The sequence below is a fragment of the Euwallacea fornicatus genome, chromosome 37 (genome assembly GCF_040115645.1).
Source record: "Euwallacea fornicatus isolate EFF26 chromosome 37, ASM4011564v1, whole genome shotgun sequence".
In the NCBI taxonomy this organism is placed as follows: Eukaryota; Metazoa; Arthropoda; class Insecta; order Coleoptera; family Curculionidae; genus Euwallacea; species Euwallacea fornicatus.
In genome coordinates, this window is record NC_089577.1 from 197,732 (window position 1) to 222,409 (window position 24,678).

The 24,678-nt window shown below is 37.0% G+C and overlaps 5 protein-coding genes across 10 annotated transcripts; 4 read left to right on the forward strand and 1 right to left on the reverse strand.

Annotated features, from left to right (window-relative positions):
• Positions 1-283: 283 nt before the first annotated feature.
• Positions 284-14,159, forward strand: LOC136349444 (titin homolog). 5 transcript variants are annotated; one of them, XR_010733797.1, is made up of 16 exons: positions 284-451; positions 570-680; positions 2,128-2,209; positions 2,280-2,323; positions 2,378-2,831; positions 2,890-3,164; positions 3,220-3,305; positions 3,359-3,642; positions 3,703-4,753; positions 4,916-5,023; positions 5,075-5,381; positions 5,435-12,810; positions 12,884-13,073; positions 13,124-13,194; positions 13,434-13,557; positions 13,618-14,159. XR_010733797.1 is itself a non-coding variant. In XM_066300992.1 (14 exons), the coding sequence occupies exons 4-14, from the start codon at positions 2,691-2,693 to the stop codon at positions 13,481-13,483; spliced, it is 9,939 nt and encodes a 3,312-aa protein (XP_066157089.1). In that variant the 5' UTR covers positions 284-451; positions 570-680; positions 2,128-2,209; positions 2,280-2,690; the 3' UTR covers positions 13,484-14,159. The 5 variants fall into 5 exon arrangements, 2 of the variants coding, with proteins under 2 accessions (XP_066157089.1, XP_066157092.1); XR_010733796.1 differs by having other exon boundaries at positions 2,280-2,831; XR_010733798.1 differs by lacking the exon at positions 13,124-13,194 and having other exon boundaries at positions 2,280-2,831.
• Positions 14,160-15,025: 866 nt separating this feature from the next.
• On the forward strand, positions 15,026-16,363 carry rnh1 (ribonuclease H1). The gene is made up of 6 exons (XM_066300870.1): positions 15,026-15,260; positions 15,320-15,466; positions 15,522-15,743; positions 15,793-15,884; positions 15,949-16,124; positions 16,195-16,363. The coding sequence occupies exons 1-6, from the start codon at positions 15,154-15,156 to the stop codon at positions 16,285-16,287; spliced, it is 837 nt and encodes a 278-aa protein (XP_066156967.1). The 5' UTR covers positions 15,026-15,153; the 3' UTR covers positions 16,288-16,363.
• Positions 16,364-16,565: 202 nt separating this feature from the next.
• On the reverse strand, positions 16,566-18,506 carry LOC136349359 (hypoxia-inducible factor 1-alpha inhibitor-like). The gene is made up of 7 exons (XM_066300867.1): positions 18,221-18,506; positions 17,974-18,101; positions 17,787-17,921; positions 17,585-17,729; positions 17,378-17,527; positions 17,149-17,319; positions 16,566-17,095 (listed from the first exon to the last, which is right to left on the reverse strand). Exons 1-7 carry the CDS (start codon positions 18,350-18,352, stop codon positions 16,943-16,945), a joined length of 1,014 nt encoding a protein of 337 aa, XP_066156964.1. The 5' UTR covers positions 18,353-18,506; the 3' UTR covers positions 16,566-16,942.
• Positions 18,507-19,165: 659 nt separating this feature from the next.
• On the forward strand, positions 19,166-22,243 carry LOC136349353 (myosin-8-like). 2 transcript variants are annotated; one of them, XM_066300855.1, is made up of 6 exons: positions 19,166-19,986; positions 20,131-20,322; positions 20,771-21,033; positions 21,084-21,232; positions 21,287-21,445; positions 21,497-22,243. In XM_066300855.1, exons 1-6 carry the CDS (start codon positions 19,396-19,398, stop codon positions 21,676-21,678), a joined length of 1,536 nt encoding a protein of 511 aa, XP_066156952.1. In that variant the 5' UTR covers positions 19,166-19,395; the 3' UTR covers positions 21,679-22,243. The 2 variants fall into 2 exon arrangements, with proteins under 2 accessions (XP_066156952.1, XP_066156953.1); XM_066300856.1 differs by having other exon boundaries at positions 21,290-21,445.
• Positions 22,244-22,445: 202 nt separating this feature from the next.
• Pdp (pyruvate dehydrogenase [acetyl-transferring]-phosphatase 1-like protein, mitochondrial) lies at positions 22,446-24,589 on the forward strand. The gene is made up of 6 exons (XM_066300851.1): positions 22,446-22,863; positions 22,917-23,058; positions 23,212-23,468; positions 23,524-23,737; positions 23,790-24,163; positions 24,217-24,589. Exons 1-6 carry the CDS (start codon positions 22,618-22,620, stop codon positions 24,535-24,537), a joined length of 1,554 nt encoding a protein of 517 aa, XP_066156948.1. The 5' UTR covers positions 22,446-22,617; the 3' UTR covers positions 24,538-24,589.
• The last annotated feature ends 89 nt before the right edge of the window (positions 24,590-24,678 follow it).

The following is a 24,678-nucleotide window of genomic DNA, read 5'->3' on the forward strand; positions in this document are numbered from 1 at the left end:
TCATTTAAAAGTTACGTAATGAAACTATCAATTAATCAAGGATTAAAATGCCAATATCTGCAATTTTAGCCTGGTTTTCTTCATTAACTAAAAGAATTTAACCAGCCACACCTTGAAAATTCCTAAATGTTCAATTGACGACTAGAACATTGGCATCAGTTAACAGTAAAACCTCTCAGATGTGCTTTCAACTCAACCGGTCAATATCCATCCTTGTCGAGTGTAGAATACGCTATTAACCCCTCTTTATTTATACTGAGAATCGACCAAGAAAGTTTTTCTTTTGTCTCTCGGCCTCGGCCATATTGTGATGTTTGATTGTCACCTATCTTAACATTTGTAATTTTTCTTTCCAGAATGAAAAATATTACACGAATTATAAACAAAATATGAAGTAACACGTTTAATTTTATGTGTTACATAGCTTGAGACATATTCATACCGTATCTAGGTAAGTGGGGACTCTTGCATTGTTTTGAATAACATCATGTCTCAGTTAAATACTATTTGATATCTTTGACCTGATCCTTCCATTTAAAAAACCTCTTAACTAAGTTTTGGTCTTACAGTTTGGTGACTTCTCGTTATGGGGTCTCTTAATTATCAGGAAGAAAATGAGGACAAGTGCGGTATGGAGAATTTAAGGGAAGTATATGATGCTTCCTCATCAAACATTCAAGGTAAGATATAAACAACTGGAACTTATCAATGCATACTTTCCTATACCATCTTACATATGTATAAAGACATTACTATCTGCAAAAGTGGCTTTCATTGACAACAAGGGTCTTAAAGTCTCTTTACAGTATCACTCATTACATATAATATATTAATGTCCTTGTAAGACAGTTTTTAGAGCCTTAGACCCAAACTCATCTCTGTCTAGATGTTTTTTCATAAAATGGACATATTTCAGTTTATCTCAATCAGGATGTGATATGTGCTGTTTAGGTGTTGACACTCTCAGATCATTTCCAATATAATGTTAATTTGAAAAACACAGTCTCGGTACCTGACTATAAAGATCTTGAAATATGATTAGAGTTACAAAGATAATTGACATGAACAAGCAAAATTACTGGAGTGCCTGTATTGGCCAGTTTCACAAGATAGTAATGTGAATATGGAGAAACTTATTACTCTTACCAATTTAATTGATATATTTATTTTCTGTGAGAAATAGATTACAATAGGGAAAAATGGAAAATCTGCTTGCAAATCTTGATTCTTTAATTTGCCTAACTCACATTTATTGTACTACTTCTGTGTAAACACTAAATTCTATACTTGAACTCTAATATGTTTTACTCATATTTGTTTTTTTATATTGAAAATTGAGAAGAATAAACCTTATAACTGAAATTTTTTCTTGAATTTTCAATGAAATAAAAAAATATTTTAGTATCTATCAAAAGCCAAATAGCATTGCCACTATCTAAGGTATAATCATTTAGGGTAAAAGAACTTCCCTTCTTTAGTGTCATCAGAAGTACTATTTTCTTTTCTGCCAAGGTAGAAACTGAAATATTTGCTATAAAAGGTAAAGAGATAATGGGTAACAGACATAAAATGTAAAATAATAAAGGGTGATCATTAAAATGGAATGTCAAGTAGACTTGGAAATATTAAAAGAAAGTCTTGGATCAATTCATCTGTTATTTCTTATCTGCATGATAAATAGCAAATTACTTAATTATTTCCATCATTTCCGAGCGAGTTTTTTAATATTATTTCATGAAACATTAAAGTAAATGCTTTTTTTAGTGTAGTAGGTACTTTCCATCGGTAGAAAATGCGCGAATCATTAGCAAATAGCTCTTAGTTTTCATGCTATGGTTCAACAATTGTGATAATGTCCTGTGATCCAGGATGGTATTAAGCATTGCCCAGTTTTCTGAGTCACTCGATATATATTTATGTTTCTTTACAATTTCAAGTGCAAAAGTATTGATTTTATTAAGAACCAAGTTATTAATAGGGGATTAGAATTAAAATAAATTCACGTTTAACGTCAATCAATAAAAACAGAACGTGAGAATTTTGCAATTTCTCAATTCCTATAAACTAGAAACCAGCTTGAACTAATTAAAAACTATCACACCCTACAGATCTTTCCATTTATTTCAGATGAAATGCGACTGGCATTACTCAAAGTGGCCGGCAACTATACCTTGGGCAACGCTAGATACCTCACAAAACAGCTTAATGAGTAAGTGCTTTTACATCGCTGTTCTATGGTAAAAAAATTGTTGTTTATGCCTCATTTTTCACTTTTAAAGGTTTGTGTGGAGCTGGAGTTTTAATAAGTAGTATTTTTCATTATGTAAGATTTTTTTTGTTTGAAAGTAAAATTCTGTTTAACCCACAAACTGAATAGATTGACAATGAAACCCAAATTCCAAAGTAGAAGACTAGTGCCAGTGCAAAGGAAGGTACAGGAGAAGAGAACTTCAAGGAAATAAGAACAAACAAAACGTGGCTTCATTAAATAATTCAATTATTATTGTTGGAAAGTTACTTTTCAATTTAAATTATTGAAGAATAGTCAGAAATTTAAATAATTTGTGTCAAGAATGAAACATAAAACCACTCTCTGGATGGACAATTGTATGGGCAGGGATGGAAACTATAATAATTACTCCAATAATTTCCTTAATACTGTTCTTTTTACTCAATCTAATTAAAAGTGAATGATCAATATTTTTAATTCTTTAAATGCTTACAGTTACTTGAGTAAGTTACCAAAAGGCAATGAATCAAATGAAGAAACCTTCAAGATGGCTTTAGAGAAATTTTTTAGTGTGCATTTTTTCTGTTGTGAGGTCGCAAAAGTAAGAAGAATTGGTAATTCATTTTTCCGTTAACTATAGAAAAACTATTACGTTTCAGATTACAAAACAATACGTATTAGATTACAATCTAAAGGTGGCACTCTCCATTTTAATATCAATAAGACTGTTTTCAGCTCAAGGGCTGAGCCCTAAGGACGAGGCTTATAAGGCCATTAAGAGGCAAATCAAGTCTATAATGTTCACAGTTTACATTCGATACTTTTGTTACTTGACTGGGAAATTTAGCTGTGTCGGAGTATCTGAGCTGGTGTCTCAGTTTGTAAGTCAGGAGTTATCTTCGTTTGTTTCGAATTTCGTCAAGGAAATCGAGGAGTAATATACCACTTTAGAAGGTTTTTTCATATTATTAAAGTCGATCCTTTTTCAGGGAATTTAGCAAGAATCCACCTCCTGCACCTGAACACTCAAAGTTGTTTTACTTCAGCAACTACCCAATCATAGATTTGGCTAAAGGTCTGTCCCTTTTTCTTATCCAAAATCACTGGTGTATTCTCAATTTGTTTCAGTTGAAGTGATAGATATCTCAGATAATAGTGACAACGAGGAAGTATGGCATCGCTTTGAGAAGTTGAAGATTGAGAATGAGGTGAAGAGGCGAGAGGTCAGGAAGAGGCCTATAACGAAGACGAAATTGAAAGTTGGCAGTGTAATATGTATCTCAGATGATGAGGAAACGTCGCTTCAGACAGTAGAAAGCAGCTGCGAAAATAGAGTGGAGAGGGCCGCTAAGGTGATTACTGAGGCTTCAGGTTTACTGTCTAAATTTATGGACATGAATTCTAGCTCAAAGGTAAATAATTGTTTTATTAACATTTAAAATTATTAATTTATATGCAAAAATTATTTACAGTTAACTTTAAAGATTAGTAAAGAGGAACTCTCCCTCCATATAGACCCAGGTTCTCCGGAAAGACGGAGCTCCTCTGATGAAGATCTGCAAAGATCTCACTTTGTACCTGCTCAATACCCTTACAATTCCAACCTTGGCCTTAGGGAAGAAGCCCCTGTTTGGACTCCCAATGTCCCACCCTATGTTTTGTCAACAGCAGATGGAAGATGTTACTATGCCCCCTACAATCCAGCCGAATTCCCAAGAGTGCCTTTAGAATCTAATAACATAAATAGACTTACCTTAAACACCTCTACAACAAATCAGAATCTTGATAGAATATCTATGAAGGATCAGGAAAATAGATTTTATCTCTGGACTGGTCAGCAATGTGTCGAGGAAAGGAACTTTGACCCTTCCGGTTTTTTTCCGCAGGATCGGGAGTATTATGAAGAATACAGGGAAAATAACAATCTTCCTACCCCAGTTATTATGCCGCAGTCAGAAGTAGCAGTAATGAAAACTGAGTTTGTAGATGTGGCCAATAGCCCTGAGCCTGTTATCGGGGAAGAAGTACCTGAAGAAGCTTCGCTTAAAGAGTCAGTTCAGCTGCTGTCTGAAGATACCTCAATAATCGCAGCCGAAACAACGTCTGGTATCGAAAACATTGAACTTGGCGCTCTAGAAAAGGATCATAAATATGTAGCGGAAACTACAGCTTACGGCAATCTCCTTCTGTTATCTCAGGTAATAACCGACATTGTCTCTTCAAAGCCCTCGCCTAAGAAATATAATGCAATTATGGACTCCGACGAGAATTTGAATCTGAAGGAAAATAAGACATTGGATTTTGAACCTCCATCACTGACACACACCCCAGAACAATTCATGTTGATTAAGGAGGATAGTACAAGAGAGAGAGATGATCCCATGAAATACGTTATAGCTGTAAAGAATTGTGCCGAGTCAAATGGATGCGACGATAATGGGTTATTGAATCTCAGCAGTACGGGAGAGCTATTCGGGGAGGTTCAGGAGTTTGTTAAACCCGCATTGAGTGAGTTTAAAGCAGGTAAGTGATGATGATTGATGATCCATTTAAAGGTTTGCTATTAATTGTTTAAATAAACATTTTTTTGTCCTGAATTTGCTTTAAGTGTGCAAGACTTTAATTGTTTACAGATCAATTTAATAATGAAATTACGGCAGTCACATGATACTCTTTCCTCAATAGGTAAACCGCAAAGCGAGTCTTTTTCGGATAGATCTGACTTGTCGCACCAAAAAAACACCTGCATCCATGCACTAAAACCTGCTAGAGTCCCCCATTCTTACTTACAAGGTCAGCAGCCCCGTCTCATTGAGAAACTTTAGTTTAATGGCAAAATTTCAGATCCACGAGTCTCATTGCTTCAATACGAGGCCGTCAATGACTCTTTGAGACTCGAAACCACGGATTCCAGTGACTCAGAAATGGTGCTGAAGATCGACGACTGTGGCATCCGTAGTCCTGAGACCTCGGGCAATACAGAAACAAAGATTAGCCCCAATTTAGTTTATGGTACTGCGCGCAAGACCATCAAGACGTTAGAAACGAAAGCTGAACGGAAGGAGGATGTGGTGAAAGTGCCTTCTGACGAGTCTGAAGATGACTTGCCCCTGCAATATCGATTAATAAAGTACCAACACCTTAATCAGGGGTCAGTTATTTTTTCTAGAATTTGCTCAGTAATAAATAATGTGGTGGTTTTAGGAAATCGACACCAGTGTCACCACCAAAGCGAAGTTACAAGGGGCGTTTGGCGCAAAACGAGGGTAAAACAGCAGGCAAAAAGAGGCGTCACAATGACAATTCGTCACGCTTCTATACTTCGAAACTTAGGTCTTGTTCCAAGTCTTCCATCAAGGAGGGCGAAGTACGTACGGCCTTTCGCTCTAGAGGACGCCCCAGGAAAAAATCCTCGAGAGTTCGGGGCAAAAACTCTAAAGTATCGAAACCCACAATGGACAAACCTAAAAAATCTATAAAATTGCCATTAGTAGAAGAAACACCTATTAGGCCCTCTTTTGATCTTGGAGAAACCTATAGTCTGGCTACAACTCCCCCAAAGAAAATGTTTCTATTCTCGTTTCTGAGAAAAACCAACAAACCCTTAGAGAACACTTCACTTATGCTGTTGAAGCAGCAAACGAGTCATGCAGAAAACTTAGATAGTATCGCTCAAGAAGCAGAGAAATCACCTAGTAAAATTGAGCCAATCGAGACTTTATATCTGGAGAAAAGTGTCGAAAACATCAAGAGTGACACGGTGTATGCTAATAATACAAAGCAGGAAGACACTGTCTATATTAACATTCCTAAAAAAAAGTTGTTTAAATCCTTTGACGCGTTGCCTTCTGAATTGAATGTCTCCACGACAATACCAGATAATAATACAATAGTGACGGCACCAAGGAATTTATCCAATGAAATTATAAGTACATCAAAATCTGAAGAAGTTGCTTTGGGTTTCTCAATCGTAGATGCCTCTAGTGAAAGTACAACAACTAATATTCCACAAGTAGTCAACCAAGAAGATTTGGAAAATGCTACTTCATTGTGTGAACCAAAAAAAGGTGAATTGTTATTAGAATTCTCTGCCAATTCAGTAAAACAGCACCACATTTCAATGGTTAATTACTTTGAAGATGTAAAACTTCGGAGTATAGCGCTTGCAGAAGAAAGTACCTCGAAAAATTTGGAAGAAGCTGGAACCTCCAGAATGAAGATTCATAGTATTTCAGACAAAAGTGCAGACTCTATCCGCAAAAGACAGACAAATGAAGAAAATAATGTTGAAAGGGAGGTTGCAGATAAGTCAGTTGTAGAAAAAAACTTGAAGAAACTTGAAAAAGTTTCAACAGAGAGAAGGTCTGAGAAAGTGTCAGGAACATCTTTAAACCCAGAATCAAAAATTCGTATAACATCAAATCAGACTCTAGCTGGTTTTGAAACTAACACAAACACTAAAGATGTCTGTGAAAATCACATGAAACTTGAGCCCCAAAAACTTCCAGAGACTTCAGAATCTTCTCTAAATAACTCCGTAAAATCCGAAATAAAAATTAATGTAACAGATAAGATTATACCGGGTTTCAAGGTTTGGAGTGGATCCTTAAACAAAGAGCCTGTAGAGATCTTAGAAAAACTGGCAGAAACAACAAAAGAAGTGTCCTCAGAAGACAATTCAAAAAAAATCAACAAAAGAGAAGTTTGTTTTGGGAAAATAAAAAAAACTTCAGAAGAGCTAGTAACATACCAAAGGAAGACTGAAAAAGTGTCTAAGGAGGCAATAACAGAATCCAAAGACATGATCAACGGAGACAGTACAAAATTTTCCAAAACTAATCATGTTAATGCAACTGAAGATCGGATACCTCAACAAAGGAAAAATAGAGAAACAGAAAAATCAAATATTGAAACCAAAAAATTAAAACAAGTCATTTTTGAAAACAGTTCAAAATCTTCGGACGATGTTGCAACGATTGTTGTTGAAGTTAGGAATCCTCAGGCAGCTTTGGAGATGGCCTCAAAGGGTCTAGTAGTTCTACAAAGGAAAAAGCAAGAAATCTCCGGACAATATCAGAAACCAAATAAGGAAAGTGAGAGGTCAGTAGAAGTGACAATTGAAGAAGTCTTCAAACCTTTTGGTGAAACCCGTGAGAGATATGTTGACTCCAAGAATTCTCAAGAAAAGTCAGAAGAGGCCGCGGAAAATCTGGTAATTCACCAAATGAAAAATAAAAATACGTTGGACTACACTCAGAAACCAAATAACAAAGCAAAAAGTTCAAAAGAAGGCAGTTTTAAACCTTCTGAAGAACCCCTTGAAAATCTTGTCAAAATCAAGGAAATTCAGGAACCGCCAGAAGTTGCCTTAGAAGATCTGTTTGTTAATCAAAAAAAGAAGATAAAAACGTGTCATCAACCTCAGAAAGCAACGAAGGGGCTTGAATGTAGTGTGAAATCGTCTCAAAATGCCATTGAGAGTCATGTTGAACTGAAGAAGCATCAGGATGCGTCAAAAATAGTCCCAGAAGATGGAGTAACTCATCAAAATAAAAATGAAAAATCAAATAATAAAGTGAGAATGTCAAAAGAAGTGATAATGGAAAAAAAGACTTTTGAAAACAGCTTTCAATCTTCTGAGGAAGCCACTCAGAGCAATATCGAACTTGAAGAGAGTCTAAAAGCTCCTAAAGTTGCATCAGAGGATAAGGAAACCAAACACTCAATAGGAATAACTCTTGAAGGCGGTTCAAAATCATCTAAAGATGCGAATAAAAGTTTTATTGTATTCAACAAGCCGCAAAAACCAGCCAATTTAATTCAGAATGATAAAACAGTCACAGTACCTCAAAGTAGTTGGAAATCCTCTGAAGGTTCCAACACCAACCCTGTTGAGCCTGAAAAATGTCAGAAAGGTTCAAAGAATCATGTAAAAGTTGTCTCAAAAGAAGGGGTTATTCGAAATAGTTTAATGCCATCTAGGATTGGTGTGGATAAAACTGATGATGCTTCAGGTCCTTTACAATTTGTTGAGGGTACTCAAAATCCTGAACAAATGTCAAAAAAAAGAGAAAAAAGTGTCATAAAAGAAGAATTTCCTTCATATGAAAAAATCCATATAATATCAGATCGGATTTTACGTGGGAGTATGGCCAAAATAACTGAAAATATTCAAGAAACCAATAAGTCCGAAAATGTTGAGTTTTCCTCGTGCAAGAGTTCTGAAGATGCAGGAGTCGCTTCTAAAGAACCGGAAAATAAGATAATCATTATATCAGACTGGACGTTGCGCGCTGCTAGAACCAAAATTACCGAATTCAGCCAGAAAAGTAGGGAACCTGAACCTTTTGCTCCGCAGATTGAAAAAGCTCCCAGTGAGCCTACCAAAACTCTCGAAGGGAGGAACTGGCGGCAGGAAAGAGAAAATAGTTTCGATGCGATTGCGGCCAGAGCTTTACAGAAAACGAAGATGAGGGTTCGGACAACGAATGCTGAGAACTCTTTGAGGAAAGAAGAAGATATTGAAAAAGCTTTTGGTCTCTCTGAGAATTTAAGTTTTGACACTACTTCAGTACGCCTTCCTCAAGCAGCACCAGAGCTTGCCAAAACCGGGAAACTGGATTTCATTAAAGCTAAGAAAGATGAATTGAAGATTCTAGATGTTGTTGAAAAAACTGAGGATACAGAAACTCTAATAGCTGGCGGATGCCATTTGCGAAGGACCTTGGAAAATGTGCGGCTCAATTCGTCCCAACCAACATTGAAGCAACTAGCGAAGGACTTGAAGGAACTTTCGGACGATATTGCTTTTAGACAGATAAAAAATGAAACTGCGCCTTCAGCAATACCTGACAAATTGGACAAGAACTTGGATTTAAATTGCAAAAAAACCTCTCAGAATTTGGTAAACGAGAGACAACCTAAAAAAGGATTTGTGTTTGACGCTATTGAGATGGAGAACAAATCAAAATCCCCAGGAAAGAAGATTGAACACACAATTTTAAAGGTTAAACACCAAATAGAGCTGAAGCAAGATACGAACGCACATAAAGAAGTAGAGGAGAGATTATTTAGAATTGATGATGAAACACCTGCACCTCTAGTTCCAGGCTTAGATAGTGAAGTTTTGATGGCTAAAGACTGGTTTAAATCCGTAGCTGATAGCAACGATGGCACAAAAAGTGTTCAAATTGATTTCCGCAAAATGGCCGTGAAACCGCACCCTCGAATGGGAGGGTTTGATACATATTTGGATATAAACAAGCGAAAGAGGAATGGAGAGAAGGAGAGTAAGACCAAAGAGGCCAAATTGAGTCTCAACGTTCCCATTGAGTTCGTGCCGGTTGAGTGGAATAGTGGCGAATTTGTGAGCAACAACAAACTGAAGCAGATTTATAAACTCGAAGAAGGTATAAATGCTGGGAATGAATTCACTTTTAGGTTGAAAAACCGTGATGTCAAATTACAATATTCTTCTTCGGAAAAACCTAAATCTTCTTCGAGAGGAGAGGACGACAAAAAGAAAGCAGAGCAAAAGCGTAACGATTCTAGGCTTTGTATTCAATCGTTAGAGAGCAAAAGAGAGGATAACCACAAATCTAAGTTTAAAGACTGGGAATGCTATGAATCAGAAACTGATATAAACCGACACATGAAAGAAGAAAAAGATGATAGGAAGTTTCATAAAAGCACTGAAAAAGACCAAATGAAAGAGAATAGAAAATATGGTGAGATATACGTGAGAGATATTACGGAAGAACCCAAATGTAAAGAAAAAGGACACACTGATAAGAGCTATACGGAGAAAAAGGGTGAAGAAAATCAGAAACTAAGCTCAAAAGAAAGCAAAGAAAGCCCTGGGAACGATGCAAAAAGCATAGTTTTACTTAATGAGCCTTTAGCAGTTACAGAGCTGAAGTATGGGGTTCATAAAATGGAGGAAAACGACATTGATACTGTACAATCTCAGGGACCATTTAAGCCACAAGATCAAGAAGGGAGTGCTAAGACAATAGATGCGAAGTCGTGGCTGAGTAAGAAGCCTTTAACCAAAGCGGCTCTAAAGGATATGTCTCAGATTCCACAAAGTATTGATAGAGAATCAGAGAAAAATTTACTTACGAAAATTCAATGTAAAGCTGTCAATGAGGTGGAAATATTAGACAAAATTAAAGATGTAAACGCTTCGCTCACTAGTAGACCTGCAACTAAAGCAGCGCTGAAGGAAATCGCTCCAAAGCCAGAGAAAGCTCAAAGCAAAGTCGACGAAGTCGATATAAATGAAGTATTTGATAAGGAGATGTCTATTGTACTTACAGATGAAAGAGAGGAGAAGCCACTTCATACGTCGAAAATTGATACGAGGACATTAGAAAAACTGAAAAGGATTTCTCAAGGAGAAAAGCCATTAGATGACGTTTTAGAGGCAAAAGTTTCATCCAGTAGCTTGAAAGAGGCCGAAATAGAAGAATTTCCAGAAGATACTTTTTCAAATCTGAAAGTTCAGAGATATGAGGAGAGTTTCAAGGAACTCCAAATTGATGTGACACTTGACGATGACCAGAACATTAAATTAAAGCAACAACTAATACTTGAACCAGATTTTGCTGTAATGGAATCAATTATCGCTCAAAAAGATATAACAAGCTCTCAAGAGCTTTCAGTTCCGTTATTAGAAGCAGTAGATAAAGGAGCCATGTCAGAACACATTCAAGATGCTTTTAGCTACTTACAGAACGTTGCTAAATTTGCATCAGAAGATCAAAGTGTTTCACACGAGCTACTTCCCAATCCCCTCCTGCTGGAAACAGCTTTAGAATCCGGACAATGTTTAGAAACAAGTGATCCTGAAAAGGGCGTCGTGTTGCCACCTTCGAAACAGCAACCTCATCAATTGAGTACTTCAGACAGTACTTTAGGATCGCTTATCAATTTTGAAGGCAATTCTAGAGAGTTCTATGTAATGCTGGATAAAGACCGACTAACCTCTCAGGTAAACAGGAAGAGGAAGTTCACAGAGCAGAATACTTGTGAGCAGGTCAAAAAGCTCATGCTTCTGGATAAACCTGACGACCTTAAACAAGTGGATTTGATGAACAATGAAAGCATTGCTGCTTTTGATAGTTTAAAGGACGCTTTTCTGAGGGAGCAGGATAAGCCTTGCCACACTTTAGTAGTGGGAGATTGCGTGGAGTCTCAGCACAAGTTTTTCTCGGCTGAACATGAATATTACTCGGAGATAACCGATACTGTGGAGACCGCGCCCATTTTGAATTTCAATTTCGATTATGTAGAAGATACTGAATCGGTCGCCACCACTCTTTCAGAAGCCGTGAGTAGCACTGCTACTTTTCCCAGTAGCTTCCAAATGTTCGGCCATAACAACACTCAAGAGCACTCCCAACTCGATGGATTGAGGTCTGGAGACAATGAGGAAAAATGGGTTGTCCGTTACTACTGTCCTGAAGATGTAGGTCAAATTTGGAGCGAGTACTTGCACGGCGAAGATCAAGGTAAAATCGAAACTGATCAATATGAAACCATGGATAAGATGATTGGAGAAAGCCAGTCAAGGGAGGACGTCCTGGAAGCATCTGACATTAACATGGGGGCTGATACTCTAGGCGATGCCAACTGGACGTTTCTGGACAACTACATGGAGGAGCTTGTTATCGAAGAGCAGGTTTCTGTGCCTTTCGACATAGACGATAAGCCAGCAATACAGCAACAAATTCCAGATAATAAGCATTTAGTAAGTTCTGGCATTGTTGGACTCCCAGAACCTGTTGGAACTCATCAACCTTTTCCTATACATGATGTATATTTCGACGCAGAGCTTCAGCACGCGGCAGGGATGGGGCTGCTCAACAACCTTCCCGACACCTTAAACCATGGTAAAAAGTCTACTGACGTACCGGTGTTGAAGTCAGCTAAAGAAGATTTTGTTTCTTCTTTGAATTTCAACATAGCAGCCATCAACAACATCATGGAATTCTCCCAGCCAACAATCTTCCCCGACATAAATTTCAGCGACACTCAACTTCTTCTCAACACCTCTCCCGAAGCACCAGTTGAAATGCGTAAAACGCGTAAAGAAAAAGTGGTAGATGCGTCCCCGTCAGACACGCTTAAACCATCCAAAACCGCTGAGACTGAGTCGAACGCCCCTAACTCCAAATCTTCCAAAAGACCGCAACACGTAGTGAGCTTTTTACGCACCTCAAAGGAAACGGGGTATTGCCCGTCGTCCCCTAAAATAGGCGTAGCCTCTACACCCGATATATCAATGCGAGACCTGGTCGTCGGCTCTAGAGAACCATCCGGGAATACCAGAGTACATCGCAGTATGAATCACTATCAGCCGGTGTTCCCCGCAACGGTGGTATATGAAGAGAGATCTAGCGAGCCGCCCCTAAAGAGAGCGAAAGGGAAAAGAGTAACTCAGTCTCCGAAAAATAGTCCGCAAAGTAGGGGTCATTCAGTGTTACTTGACGAGCCCTCTTTGAGGCTTAAAACTAGAAGCTCGATGAGACAGTATCCGAGGAAGTTCGCGAGTGACGCTTCTCGTACTATAAAAACAGGTAAGTTTTCATTTAACTTAGGGGATTCCCGAATTTAAATGATTGTCGAAAAATAATATGTTGTAACTTTCAGGCAGTAAAACTTCTAATTCTATTAAATTGCGGCAATCCAAGAAAAATATTAAACCCACAGATGTGGATCCTTTCGATTTGTTGAAAAGCAGCCCGAATATGAATCCGTCATTTAGGCAGCAACAGACCAAGAGGGGGAGAGCTGCGGATAACGAAAAGTCACCTCAAACGTTTGATGCAAAACAGCCGAAGTAAGTTCAAATTACTCGACTTTTACGTCCATTTTTGAACATTTTTTTAGCTCTAGCAAAGTGGCTTGTTCGCCGGATAGAAGAAACCAATCGCAGGCGAAGCCAAAGTCATTATATAAGAGTATGTTATAATATCAGTGTATAAGATGGCCTTAATATGAGCGTACAAAGGCTCTTATGTACGAATATTATAGGTGTTTAGACCTGTCGATATTCATATTTCTAATGTTGGTTCCATAGTAACCGTTATATTTTCTAAAAACGGTTTTACGGACGCTGCAACGTGTTAAAATCGTCGATAGTGATGCACACGCAAAAAATCTTTGAGATAAATTGACCTTGAAACTTCGCTTATTGCAGCAAATCGTCTACCCACATATAGACGAACAAACAACTACTGCCTCCCTTAAAGGAACCTGAATGAGGAGCATTCGCTGCGTTCGTGCGTGCTTAGTACTGCGTCACAAGTGCCTAGAAACCAAAGGTATAATTATTTATATTGATTTGGATGTCTATTCGTTCCTAATTTGCGACTTCTCTTAAGAGACGGTGGGTAAGATAAACTCCAGCTTGGATGAGAATGGGGAAGTAAAAGCAGTTTGATGTATCAGCAATTATGTAAAATGGTTTCATTTAAGAACTCGTTTTTTGTACGTAATGTCGTGGGTTAACAATTTTCGTGCTTGCCTAGAGACACAGCGTAAATTTTTAAATATTTATTAGGATAATGTAAGCTTTATTTTGTCTTGTACTGATTTGCTCTGTACTTGTTATAGTTGATGGTTGTAAATAAGTTTATTTTGTACATAATGTTGCAGAGTTATGATGAATTCCGCGATTTAAAAAAAGAATGTATTTTTTAGATAATTTTTCTGTTTACACTTTATCTTTTTATACAGCATTTTTGTAATTTATTTTTTATCGATTTCTTCTAATACTGTAAAATGTAATTTTTTAAAATATTGTTCATTTATGTTTTTATAAGGTATATCATTTTCGGAATATCATTGTGGCGTTTGGTCTATTATACACGTCTATAGATAATTTTTAGTTTGCCGTAAATACATATACCACTCACAATTACAAGTTTGTGTTATTTCATTTCACCTCCGAACTTTCTAACAATAATAGGCAAACGAAGAGAAGACAGAAAACTGCAGTCGTCAACTTAATAAAAAAATTGAGAAGGATAAGCGCGCTCAAGGAAATTTTAATAAAAATCCTAACGTCTCATCAATCGGCATGTGAAAGAAAACGTTCCAAAGAACAATTAACATGCAATTTTTCGATGTTAGGCAAATGAAGCTGAAAAGTACTGCAATGCCAAACACAGCCAAGACGGCTTAAGAATGGCGGCCGCCTTAGTGGTCAATGCAATATAAAGACTTTCAAAATCTGACAAAATGTATAAGATTTAACAATGATATTTCCAAAGATAGGATAGCCCCAATTTCCGACTAAACGTTAAAGGTACCCCTCAAAAGAGATTCTTACCATTGAAAAATATGAAAAAGCTTCTAACTCAATGCTCACAGGAACTAAAAAAATCACAAAATGGCTCTTTAGTATATCTTTTGTTTTCGTTTGTCAGATTTGATTAGCGGCAAAGCGTACTACAGATTGAAAAAAAATTAATTTTCAAATTATAGGAGCTCGAAGTCGGCAACCACCATTATACGTACACTGAGCTTTTTGCCTAAACAAATTGTTGAAACTCGAAGTATATTTGTTTCGTTCTCTTATTAATTATCTTAATTCTGAAGATACAAGTATTTAAGTCTAGTGCAAAATCAAAGATCATTCAATATTGATAGGTCGGGTAATTTCAAATTAAACATAAAACCGAAATAAATATGCTAAAGGTTACAGAGGGATGAGAAAATCACAATTGGAAAAAGGTTAATGTAATTTGGGTTGCATGCAAAATAAGTATTCGCCGTCTTCGAAAACATATGTTTGTAGTTTACAAATGATTTCATCCCAATGTGGTCTTGAAGTAATTGATTTCTTCCCTCTATTTTCTTTCATATTAACGAATTTTTAAATAAAAGCTTTAAAAGTGGTATTAAATGTCTATCTAATGCACGTTATATCTCTTCTCTTTGAATCAAGATTTTTTTTAGCATCCTATAAACGCCCAATTTTCTCAATTAACTCGTTTATCAGTAACGTTATGGATAATTTATTGTAAGTTCCCAATATCTAATCTATTCATATTACTCGAAATTTAACGCTCTTTACATTAGAACCAGTCATGCTTCTAAACTCCTCAATCAGCTTAATGAAGCTGAGAGAAAAGCCAGACTTTTGCAAGGTGAAATCCAAGACATTCGCATCCAAATAGCAACTTTAACAGATTCTGCCGTTGGGATACTTGAAGGAACTGTGGTCAGGTAAACAAGACAATGCCTTTAAAGGAGGATTAATCAGAGTTTATTTTCTGTGCAGCAACACCACTAATAATTTAAATGGAAACAAAGTAGGCTGCAGCTTTAAAAGAGGCCTTGAAATGACAGATTTTGCAAGTGAGTGTCAGGCTAAGAGGGGCAAGGAAGATTTCCCCATGGAAAATGGTTATGTGGTTGTATATACAGATGGAGCTTGTGAGCAGAATGGAAAATCCAATGCTCGTGCTGGTATTGGAGTGTGGTTCAGTGACAGACATCCTCTGTGAGATTTATTGAATTTTCTACAGTGCTTCTAATATATCTCTTTAAAGGAATATTTCAGCGCCCGTTATTGGGAGAGCAACTAATAATGTTGCAGAAATCCAAGCACCTACAAAAGCACTGTATATACTCAAAGAAAAAGGTACACAATCACGTGAAATAATTATAGCATAAACATATATTAAATTGAAAATGTTTGAAAACAGGTTTTAAAAAAGTGAAGATAATGACAGACTCCCAATTCACAATTAACTGTATAACCAAGTGGATAAAGAAATGGAAAAGAAATCAATGGAAGCTTACAGGGGGAGGCCCAGTTAAGAATAAGGAGGAATTGATTAAATTGGATACTATTTGTGCACAATTTGAACATATAAAATGGGTTAGTTTGAGGAATTAAAAAGAAGACAGTTTAGGCAAGATAGTTTTTGAGAACTAAACAGATTTTTCAGGAATATTGTGCAGGACATAGTGGCATAAAAGGCAATGAGGAGGCTGATAAATTGGCCAAGCAAGGGGTTTTACAATACCAACCATTAAAATAAGTGACATTGCTAAAATTGAAGTTATCGTAATATTGTTTTTGACTTTTTACAAACAATAAATTGATGCTAAATGATAGTGTTGAATTGAAAATTTGAGTTCCCGACGAAATGGTGGCGGTATTTGTTTCTACATTTAATAATGAACAATGACTGCTATTCTTGATAGATTTATTAGTGTATTAATAATATGATTTGTATAAACGATATTCGAGCGAAATTGGTGGGTAATTACTTTGTAGTCACTTATGGGAGTCTTTAACTGAGGAGGTGTTTAAGAATTAAAGGAAACAAAACATATATTCAATATGGAGTGGTCAGTCATAACAGTCTTTTATTACAATATGTAACACCTTAAGTAAAAACGCGTCTCTATATGACGGTGTTAAAATAAAATAGAATCAATCGGCAATTAGGAAATTGACATAAAAAAATACATAAAAAAAATTAATACATGTTTGATATTTCAAGATAAAGTTGCCTTAATGCCCTCCTCATTGAGGCAAGAAATAACAATACTTCTGATATGGAGGAAGCGACCTATATACTATTTACATAAGCTCAGGCAATTATCCACGAACGTCCATTTCTTGAAGGGCAACTGAAGTCTAAACACTGCACAAAGACACAAACAAAACTTTAAATTAAAAGGCAATCGTCACTCGGTGTAACGGCCTAAAACCATGTTCCTAAGCAGCGGACCGACTTCCCTGGGATCCTGCAGCACTTCCAGTAGCATCTTCTCCACATTTCGCGTGATTGAAATTTTCTGGTAATCCTTCAGGGGATACTCTAGACTTGTGGGACCGCCCTAAAAGCCGATTACTCACAAATTCGTCCATACAAACCTCAAATCTAATTTACCTTATACCAAAAATTAACTGAAACTGTAGGACCGCCTCGCATTAGCGACTCCACATGGTGCCACCAATAAATAGGAATGTACAGCACATCTCCTGGTTCCACGACGGTTTCGCAACCTCTGACTTCTTTGAATTTAGGAAAACGCATGTAGTCAGGTCTATCAAAGTCTACCTACAATTATTATTGCATTTGAAATATATAGGTGGAGGAGATTAATTTTTTATCATACCATGCTTTGTCTGTCATGTGGATGATGCACTGGGTGAGGGTACAAACATTCAAAATCCCTGGGAGGGAAGAGAATACATCTCTTGTACCCATAGACTTGACCAAAAAAATTTTGCTGTTCATCATAATGGCAAGGAGTTACATTACCTTCCTAATTATTTTCTAATGTTATTAGTAAGAAAACATTTTAGTTGGCTTACATAAGTACCTGGGAAATTAGCAGTAAATTTGATGTTAAAGGCCCCCAGTTATGTTTATTGTGCTTTTTGGTTATATATTCCCAGTCAAATTCCACAAAATCCCTTACTAAACAAGGTCCAACTGTATTATTCAAAGGCTGCTGAAGATAGAGTCTAAAACATGCATCATTAAAATAATCTGTGGCATCATTACATAGCTCTATAATATACCTGTCATTCCCTGGCTTCCACTCCCGTAACTTTTTCATAAACTCTACAATTTTCATTCTTGCTTTCCTGGTAGGAGGGATGAATTCAATTCCATTAGTATTAGACCTGGTTAGCATCTTTGCTTCATCAAAATATCTACATAGCACTCTTATTGAGGATAAGAATTAACAAATATACACACTCTTACTTGAATTTGTGGTTTTTAGACAAAAACACTGTATGCCCTGAGCAGCCCAAGTTCTCTTCTAAATATTCAGGTGTCCACCTTTCTTTAGCAGATTTTATTACATTGGAATCAGTTATTACCACGGGTTTCTGTGTAAAATAAATATAATTATGATTTCCATTATATTCTAAGGATACATACATAACAGTAAAAAGGTTTTGGTATATAAAGTAATAGGGAATGAAGATCTGGGGGTTTGCTAACTTACGTTTTCCGCAATTAAATCGTCAATTTTGGGGTCTTTGTAATGCAGTCTTGGTATTTGTTCCAAATCCAAGTCATAACGCCTCAACTGATCAGAGCTCCAAGGCTTTTTCCCAGTGTTCTCCTGTTCCCCCATTGCTTGCAAAATCTCTATTTAGGGCTGATATTATCGTACTGAAGAGGGTTGGAGTGGGGTTTCAAAATGAATTAGAAAAACGCAAAAAACGCTAGAAAATAATAAGAATCGTGTTTGTTTTGCTTCCCTATAAATGACATTTTCCCATGCGAAAAATGTCAACGGCCAAGTAATTTTGCTAACGTTGCCGGAATATATGCAACGTTAGCAAGAGAGTTATTAGTGTGTATAGCTATATTATTAGATATCTAAAATAACTATTATCTTATAACTTTAAAAAATGTTATAAGTACAATCCAATAGAGAAATTATATTTTCAAAAAGATAAAATGAGAAAGAAAAGCGTAAATTTAAAAAATCAAAAAACAATACACTTTTCTAGGGATAAATTCCACAAGCCGACAATAAAGCTTAACTATCTACAGACTATCTCTCTCTGTTTTAAAGAAGTCGAATAATTTTTTTCCGTTTCACCACGGGACGTCACGTTCAAAACGGCACGTAGTCAAAGGCAATTTTTATTTTCTATTTTTAATAGAAATATTTCGCTAATTTTGATGTATTAGAATAATGTTTACAGGTTTTATTTGTTGTATAATATTTATGCATATCTAACGCAATAACTTCATTATGTTATTGACTAATCCATTATTATTTATAATATTTAATTTCGAAAAATTAATATTAAAGAACTGTTCCAAACATATTACATTTCTTTCTATTCAGGAGACTGTATGTATATGAGCGAGAAAGCAGTATACTCCCTCTGCGACCTTTTTGATTGGCGGCAAGGTCGACGTATGCTACTGCGGAAACGACCGATGTCAGATATTGTAAACATGGCTGGCAGCTCAAATTCGCAAAAGTTCTAGTTGAATAAATTAGTCAAATAATTGCAATTTGTAATCGGCTCCGTTATCTTCTACTGCGGGCAATTTTTGTTATTACTGCCATGTCCCAAAGTGTTTTAACCACATTGAAAAATCCACTTTTACCAGGGCCTTTACGGGACGTTATCCTGAAGTAAAAGAAACTAGTTCATAATGACGGAATTGATCATTTCCCGTGGAGACACTTTCCCGAGGGCTTTGCTGGACACCTACCGGTCCAGCAAGAATGGCGACTTTTACTCCGACTTGAGTTCAAGCAAGAGTGATGAACTGGTGCTACAGAACCCAGGGGACATTCCCCTACCAGAGGAGATCCATCATGGACATTCGGAGAACCTGTTGGACTCTGGTTGCTTGTCCCCCACACAGGAGGACTTTTTGGATAAACCAGACTTATTGTTCCCCAAATATAGAAACAAAAGAGCCTCAGTCTATGCACGGATTGATCCTGAAGACAGCATAAGGGATATTGTCAGCGAGAATGATTTTTATAAATTTGTACTTTTTAAGAAGCATTATGAGAAGTACCTGCATCTTTCTCAGAAGTATGAGGAGGCCAGAAACATTGCCTATTACCTAGAGGAGAAGTATCATGAGGTTAAGACTGAGAGAGATGATCTTATACAGCAGAGGGAGGAAATTGCCAAAAGACTTGAGTCCAATGAGTGTCTGCTCAGAGAGAAGGAGGATGACATATTTCTAAATTTAGAACGGGTGATTTATCTTGAAGAACAATGTGACAAGGTGAAAATTACTAATATTCTTTCCTTTCTTTTTATGTCTGTAGTCTACTTTAATTTCAAGGTGTTTAGTCATTAGTATTCACATCTGCATATCTATGCTAATTTTGGAACAATGAACTGCATGATTTTTTTCTTTTTAATACAGTTAAGGGCAGAGAAGGAGAAACTACATGAACACAAAGCCCTTATTGTAAAAGAGCGAGATGAGACTTTAAGACTTCTTCAAGAGCAGGCCAAGGAGTCTGAATATAATAGAAGAAGGCTTGAAAGGGCTAGGCAAGAAGTGGTACATCATTTGACTAAAATTAAGAATGAGAAAGAGCATTTAGAACGTGAGGTAAGCATTATTAATGTTAGTAAAGACCTTGATGGTGAAGATTATCATTATAAACTGGTTATAAAGATGATTGTGTGAGAAGGAATATACATATATCTGAATTATTTATAATTCATTACTCAGATGTTTGTCTTTTACAGGTATTATAATTATCCTAATTGTGCAAAAATGTTAAAAATTGGGCATAATTAAGAACTGAACAATCACGGCAAAGGATGCTTTTCCTATTCATAACAAGAATTTGGTGGTTACCACAATAATTAAAGTGTTCTCAACTAATTAGTTGCTGCAATTAGTATCACTTTCTGTTTTGCCCATTCAAGCTGTTTCCTTTACCTTAATTTGGTTGGTTCAAGTGCGCAACAGCAAATTCGTTTTTGAACAAATTTCACCAAAAACCTTTTCTATTATGACTATTATAAGTGTAAACACACCTTCACCATTCTAGAATGATAAGCTAAAAGAAGAACTTGAAGCCGAGCGTAAAGGGATGGTGCGGTATGTGTCTCAAATTCAGAGAAATCGGACGGATGTCCCTGACTTAGCCGAGCGAAGGGTGGCGGTACTGAAATCCTCCGAATATCAAGGGTCAACCCTGGCCTCGCAATTTCAGAAAGCCGTCGAACATTTGGCGAATTGCAAACAAAAAAAGTGCTCTGTTTGTGCTTATGCGAAGGCTTCGTATAAAAGAATTTCACCGAGTCGTCATAAGTATGAATTAAAAATCATATAGAAATGTATAATAAATTTATTTCTTGTAGTCGCAAACTATTTGGGTGTCTGCAGACGCCTTTCTTGGAGATGCGCAACATGATCAAGCCCCCCAGGTCGGCGCTACATCGAGGAGAAGGGGAAAGTTTGTCAGAGTGGTTTTGTCCTATTGAAAATTCTCCCCCTTCAACTTCAACGGGTAATCCTCTGTTCAGTCTTAATAATAGACCATTCAAAGCTATTTTGATGTTAGCAGGAGGATATGTGCAAAGCGAATGTTCCTCTCTGAGCCTTCCTTTTGCTGAGCTTTCAATCTCATACATGGACGACGTTTCGGACACTTCTTCAGAGTATCTTCGCGACCACAAAGATGAGGATGGCTTCAGTCAAGGTCATAGAAATAGCTATAGGGGTGAGTCTAAAAGGGCAATTGGAGCGTATTTTTGACATAATGGCGAATCAGGTTTTGGCAGCGATTCGGGATTCTCTTCAGATGTCTGTGGGGAATATAAAAGTAATACGACGACTCCCAAGGAGGAAAAGTTCAGTCATCGAGCCATGTTGGATGAGACAGATTGCGCCAAACTCACGCGCACCAAGTGGACCGCATCGTTTCGGAAAATCATTCGCAGAATTAAGAAATAATTGCGTTGATATATATATATATTTTTTTTTTTTTTTTTTTGTAATTTTATTGTGGTAGGTATTGAACCACTCTGTAGGTTAATGATTATTTATTAGATGGACTGAGAGGAGAAGAACACACGGCTCTCGGATTTCTCACTCTGATACGTTAGTTGTGCCACGGCTCTTGCTGAGTCTGTCTTACCTTGAAACTACTTAAGTTACGTACTTATTTAAATAGAAAAGTATTCGCTAACAGGAATTGCCAATTATACTCGCAACTGGATGTTGTATTTTGTAGGTTCTCCATTGAATTAGATGGGAAAATTTCCTTTAAGTAATTGAATTGTTAAACACGTGTTGATGTTAGATTCAATTTCTTTAGTATTATCAAATACTAACAAGGTATTTACTGTAGGTTATAGGACGATAGTATTATTAATGAACAATGGGGAACTTTGCAGTTTTTAATCAATTTAAGCCTTTACATTCCATATTTTATAGTTATAAGTCGTTGTTAACATTTTATAGAGACGTTTTCGCAGTATTTAATAATTATAATAAAGACGTTTGTTTGATTTCCCAATTTGAATGTTTTTAAATCTCCTGCGAAACAAGTTTTAACCTAGTTCTATAATAAAGAAAAAGTAAGTTTGCTTTGCATCAAGAGATGGCGCTCCCGATGTTCGTATACTGTTCTCTCACATTTGTTCGAAATCCTCTTAGTAAACAAGGAGCGAAAGTGAAGTGACGTCATTCGAGTTTGAACCAATAACAGCTGTCATCAATGACAATCGACAAATCATGATTTAATTTTTTGTGTTATTTGTAACGTGAGTAAAAAAAATACACTTTTCCTTGATTTTACTCTATAATAATGTCTAAAATATCCTTTTCTTTGAGTAACGTTATAAAATAGACAGTATTGTCCTCACGAACCTATAAAATTCAATCCCCAAGATGGTAATAAGCTCTAGCAGTAGACAATTGTTTAAATCCGGCAAAGGTATGCGATTTTCCAAAAAGTTTTCCTTGGGCCATTGCGCCCATAATTTGGCCAGTTGCAACAGTGCCCCTTTCGTGGGCTCATTTCCTTTCAATCTCAAAAAATTATCGCCAAGATTTGAGTTATTATGCAGTTGTAGAGGATTGCACTTTTCAAAGGAAACCACTAGATCTGTGCTCACCAAATTGTCACCACAGGAGGTAAGGGGGTGTCTTTGAACGATCTGTATCTCAAAAGTCAGTGTGTTTTTTAGGTGGACAGTATATTACGTGCTAATGAGTATACTCATGAGTTTACAGGTGAAAATTCAGTAAAATCTTATGACTCAAATCAGTTGCCATCCAACAATCCTATTGAGGACACTCGATCTGAGGCTTCATGCCTTTTGACCAAAGGTAATCATTTGCTTTAACTCAAGTGTCTTTGTATTATCCTTAAGTGTGGTGAGACATTTTAGACAGACAGAGATAACTGTTGCCAACCGTATTTCTGCTGTTAAGTGGGTGCTCAAATTAACTCTAAATTTAATTTGATTATTTGTGATATAGGTTTCATGGTTGGGGTATTTGATGGGCATGGTGGTGGTGCTTGTGCCCAGGTAGTGGCCAAACGTCTCTTCAATTATATAATGGCCTGCCTCCTACCCCAAGACAGTCTTATGCAGTATGTTTCATCTCTCCCACCAGGCCAATATGCAAAACCACCAGATTTAATAGAAACTTTCAATGATAAAGTGCAGTTTGTTGAGGATGTTAGGGGAATCTATGAGCGCAGTTTCATTGACTTTTTGAGGGAACTGGCTAAGGTACCATTACTGCATAATTATGTTTTTGGTGTTATTGAAATTGAAAAAGTTGTAGGAGGAACCCAAACAGAACTTTGACATGAGCAAGGCTATTGAGAGAGCTTTTTTGCGACTGGATGAGGATCTGAGTAAAGAGGCCATGCCCAAGGATGATAAATTAAACATGAAGACTTTGACAGTTGCGTTAAGTGGCGCTGTCAGCTGCATCACACACATAGATGGTGCCCATCTTCATGTAGCCAATGTAGGAGACTGCTGTGCCGTGTTAGGTTAAACCCAATGATTTTTAATTGCGAAGTTGTGCTAATGAAGTTGTTGTAGGGTCTTTGTCTGAGACCAACACATGGGTGGCAAAGAAACTGACAGAAGAGCATAATACATACAACCAGGCGGAACTGGAGCGAATCTATGCCGCTCATCCTGCCCAAGAGAAGCAAACTGTGATCAAAATGGATAGGTTATTAGGACAATTAGCGCCCTTACGGGCGATGGGCGATTTTAGGTTTAAGTGGGACAAGGAAATAATGTCGGAATTGGTGGTCAAAAATTTTGGAGAACAGATGGTGCCGCCCAACTACCATACGCCCCCTTACCTCAGCACTCGACCTGATGTCACCCATTATAAATTGACTGCTAGAGACAAGTTCTTGATTATTGCTTCAGATGGGTTATGGGATTGTCTCACTCCCTTACAAGTATTTTTTCAGTGTTGCAAAGAAAGTTAATCCGAAGTGTAATTCTTTTTTAGGCGGTAAGATTAGTTGGAGAACATATGAAAGGGAAAGTGACTTTGAGCCCATTGAAGCTGCCTCGAAAGAACATGACTTTAAGCGAGATCAATGATATGTTGTTGCAAAGGAAGGAGGGTTTAAAAATTAAGCCTAGGGATTCAAATGCGGCCACACATATCATCCGACATGCACTGGGTGGCACGGAGTATGGCATCGACCACACGAAAATCGCCCAATTGCTGACGCTACCTGAAGATGTTGTACGCGTGTTTAGGGACGACATTACAGTTACCATAGTGTATTTCGATACCGAATTCTTAAGACACTGTCCCGCGTAATGGACAAGGATTTGTATAAATTATGTTTTAATATAATTTATTTCGAGTGTTATGTCTGTCTAGTTTTTTGAGCCCCAGCGTAATGGAAGCTCTAGTTCACTGCTACAGTAGTACTGATCGTCGACGTTTTAATTACATTAC

Coding starts and splice junctions, on each gene's coding strand:
- LOC136349444 (XM_066300992.1), top strand. CDS start 2,691: ATGATCAATATTTTTAATTCTTTAAATGCTTACAGTTACTTGAGTAAG. Junction 12,811..12,883: donor TTCTCGTACTATAAAAACAG/GTAAGTTTTCAT, acceptor TGTAACTTTCAG/GCAGTAAAACTTCTAATTCT. Junction 13,074..13,123: donor TTTGATGCAAAACAGCCGAA/GTAAGTTCAAAT, acceptor ACATTTTTTTAG/CTCTAGCAAAGTGGCTTGTT.
- rnh1 (XM_066300870.1), top strand. CDS start 15,154: ATGCACGTTATATCTCTTCTCTTTGAATCAAGATTTTTTTTAGCATCC. Junction 15,467..15,521: donor CTTGAAGGAACTGTGGTCAG/GTAAACAAGACA, acceptor TTTTCTGTGCAG/CAACACCACTAATAATTTAA. Junction 15,885..15,948: donor GTATATACTCAAAGAAAAAG/GTACACAATCAC, acceptor GTTTGAAAACAG/GTTTTAAAAAAGTGAAGATA.
- LOC136349359 (XM_066300867.1), bottom strand. CDS start 18,352: ATGGGGGAACAGGAGAACACTGGGAAAAAGCCTTGGAGCTCTGATCAG. Junction 17,922..17,973: donor TCTAAAAACCACAAATTCAA/GTAAGAGTGTGT, acceptor AGTGCTATGTAG/ATATTTTGATGAAGCAAAGA. Junction 17,096..17,148: donor CAGTTAATTTTTGGTATAAG/GTAAATTAGATT, acceptor ATCGGCTTTTAG/GGCGGTCCCACAAGTCTAGA.
- LOC136349353 (XM_066300855.1), top strand. CDS start 19,396: ATGACGGAATTGATCATTTCCCGTGGAGACACTTTCCCGAGGGCTTTG. Junction 20,323..20,770: donor AAGAGCATTTAGAACGTGAG/GTAAGCATTATT, acceptor TCACCATTCTAG/AATGATAAGCTAAAAGAAGA. Junction 21,233..21,286: donor TCCCCCTTCAACTTCAACGG/GTAATCCTCTGT, acceptor TTTTGATGTTAG/CAGGAGGATATGTGCAAAGC.
- Pdp (XM_066300851.1), top strand. CDS start 22,618: ATGGTAATAAGCTCTAGCAGTAGACAATTGTTTAAATCCGGCAAAGGT. Junction 23,059..23,211: donor TTCATGCCTTTTGACCAAAG/GTAATCATTTGC, acceptor TTTGTGATATAG/GTTTCATGGTTGGGGTATTT. Junction 24,164..24,216: donor ATTGTCTCACTCCCTTACAA/GTATTTTTTCAG, acceptor ATTCTTTTTTAG/GCGGTAAGATTAGTTGGAGA.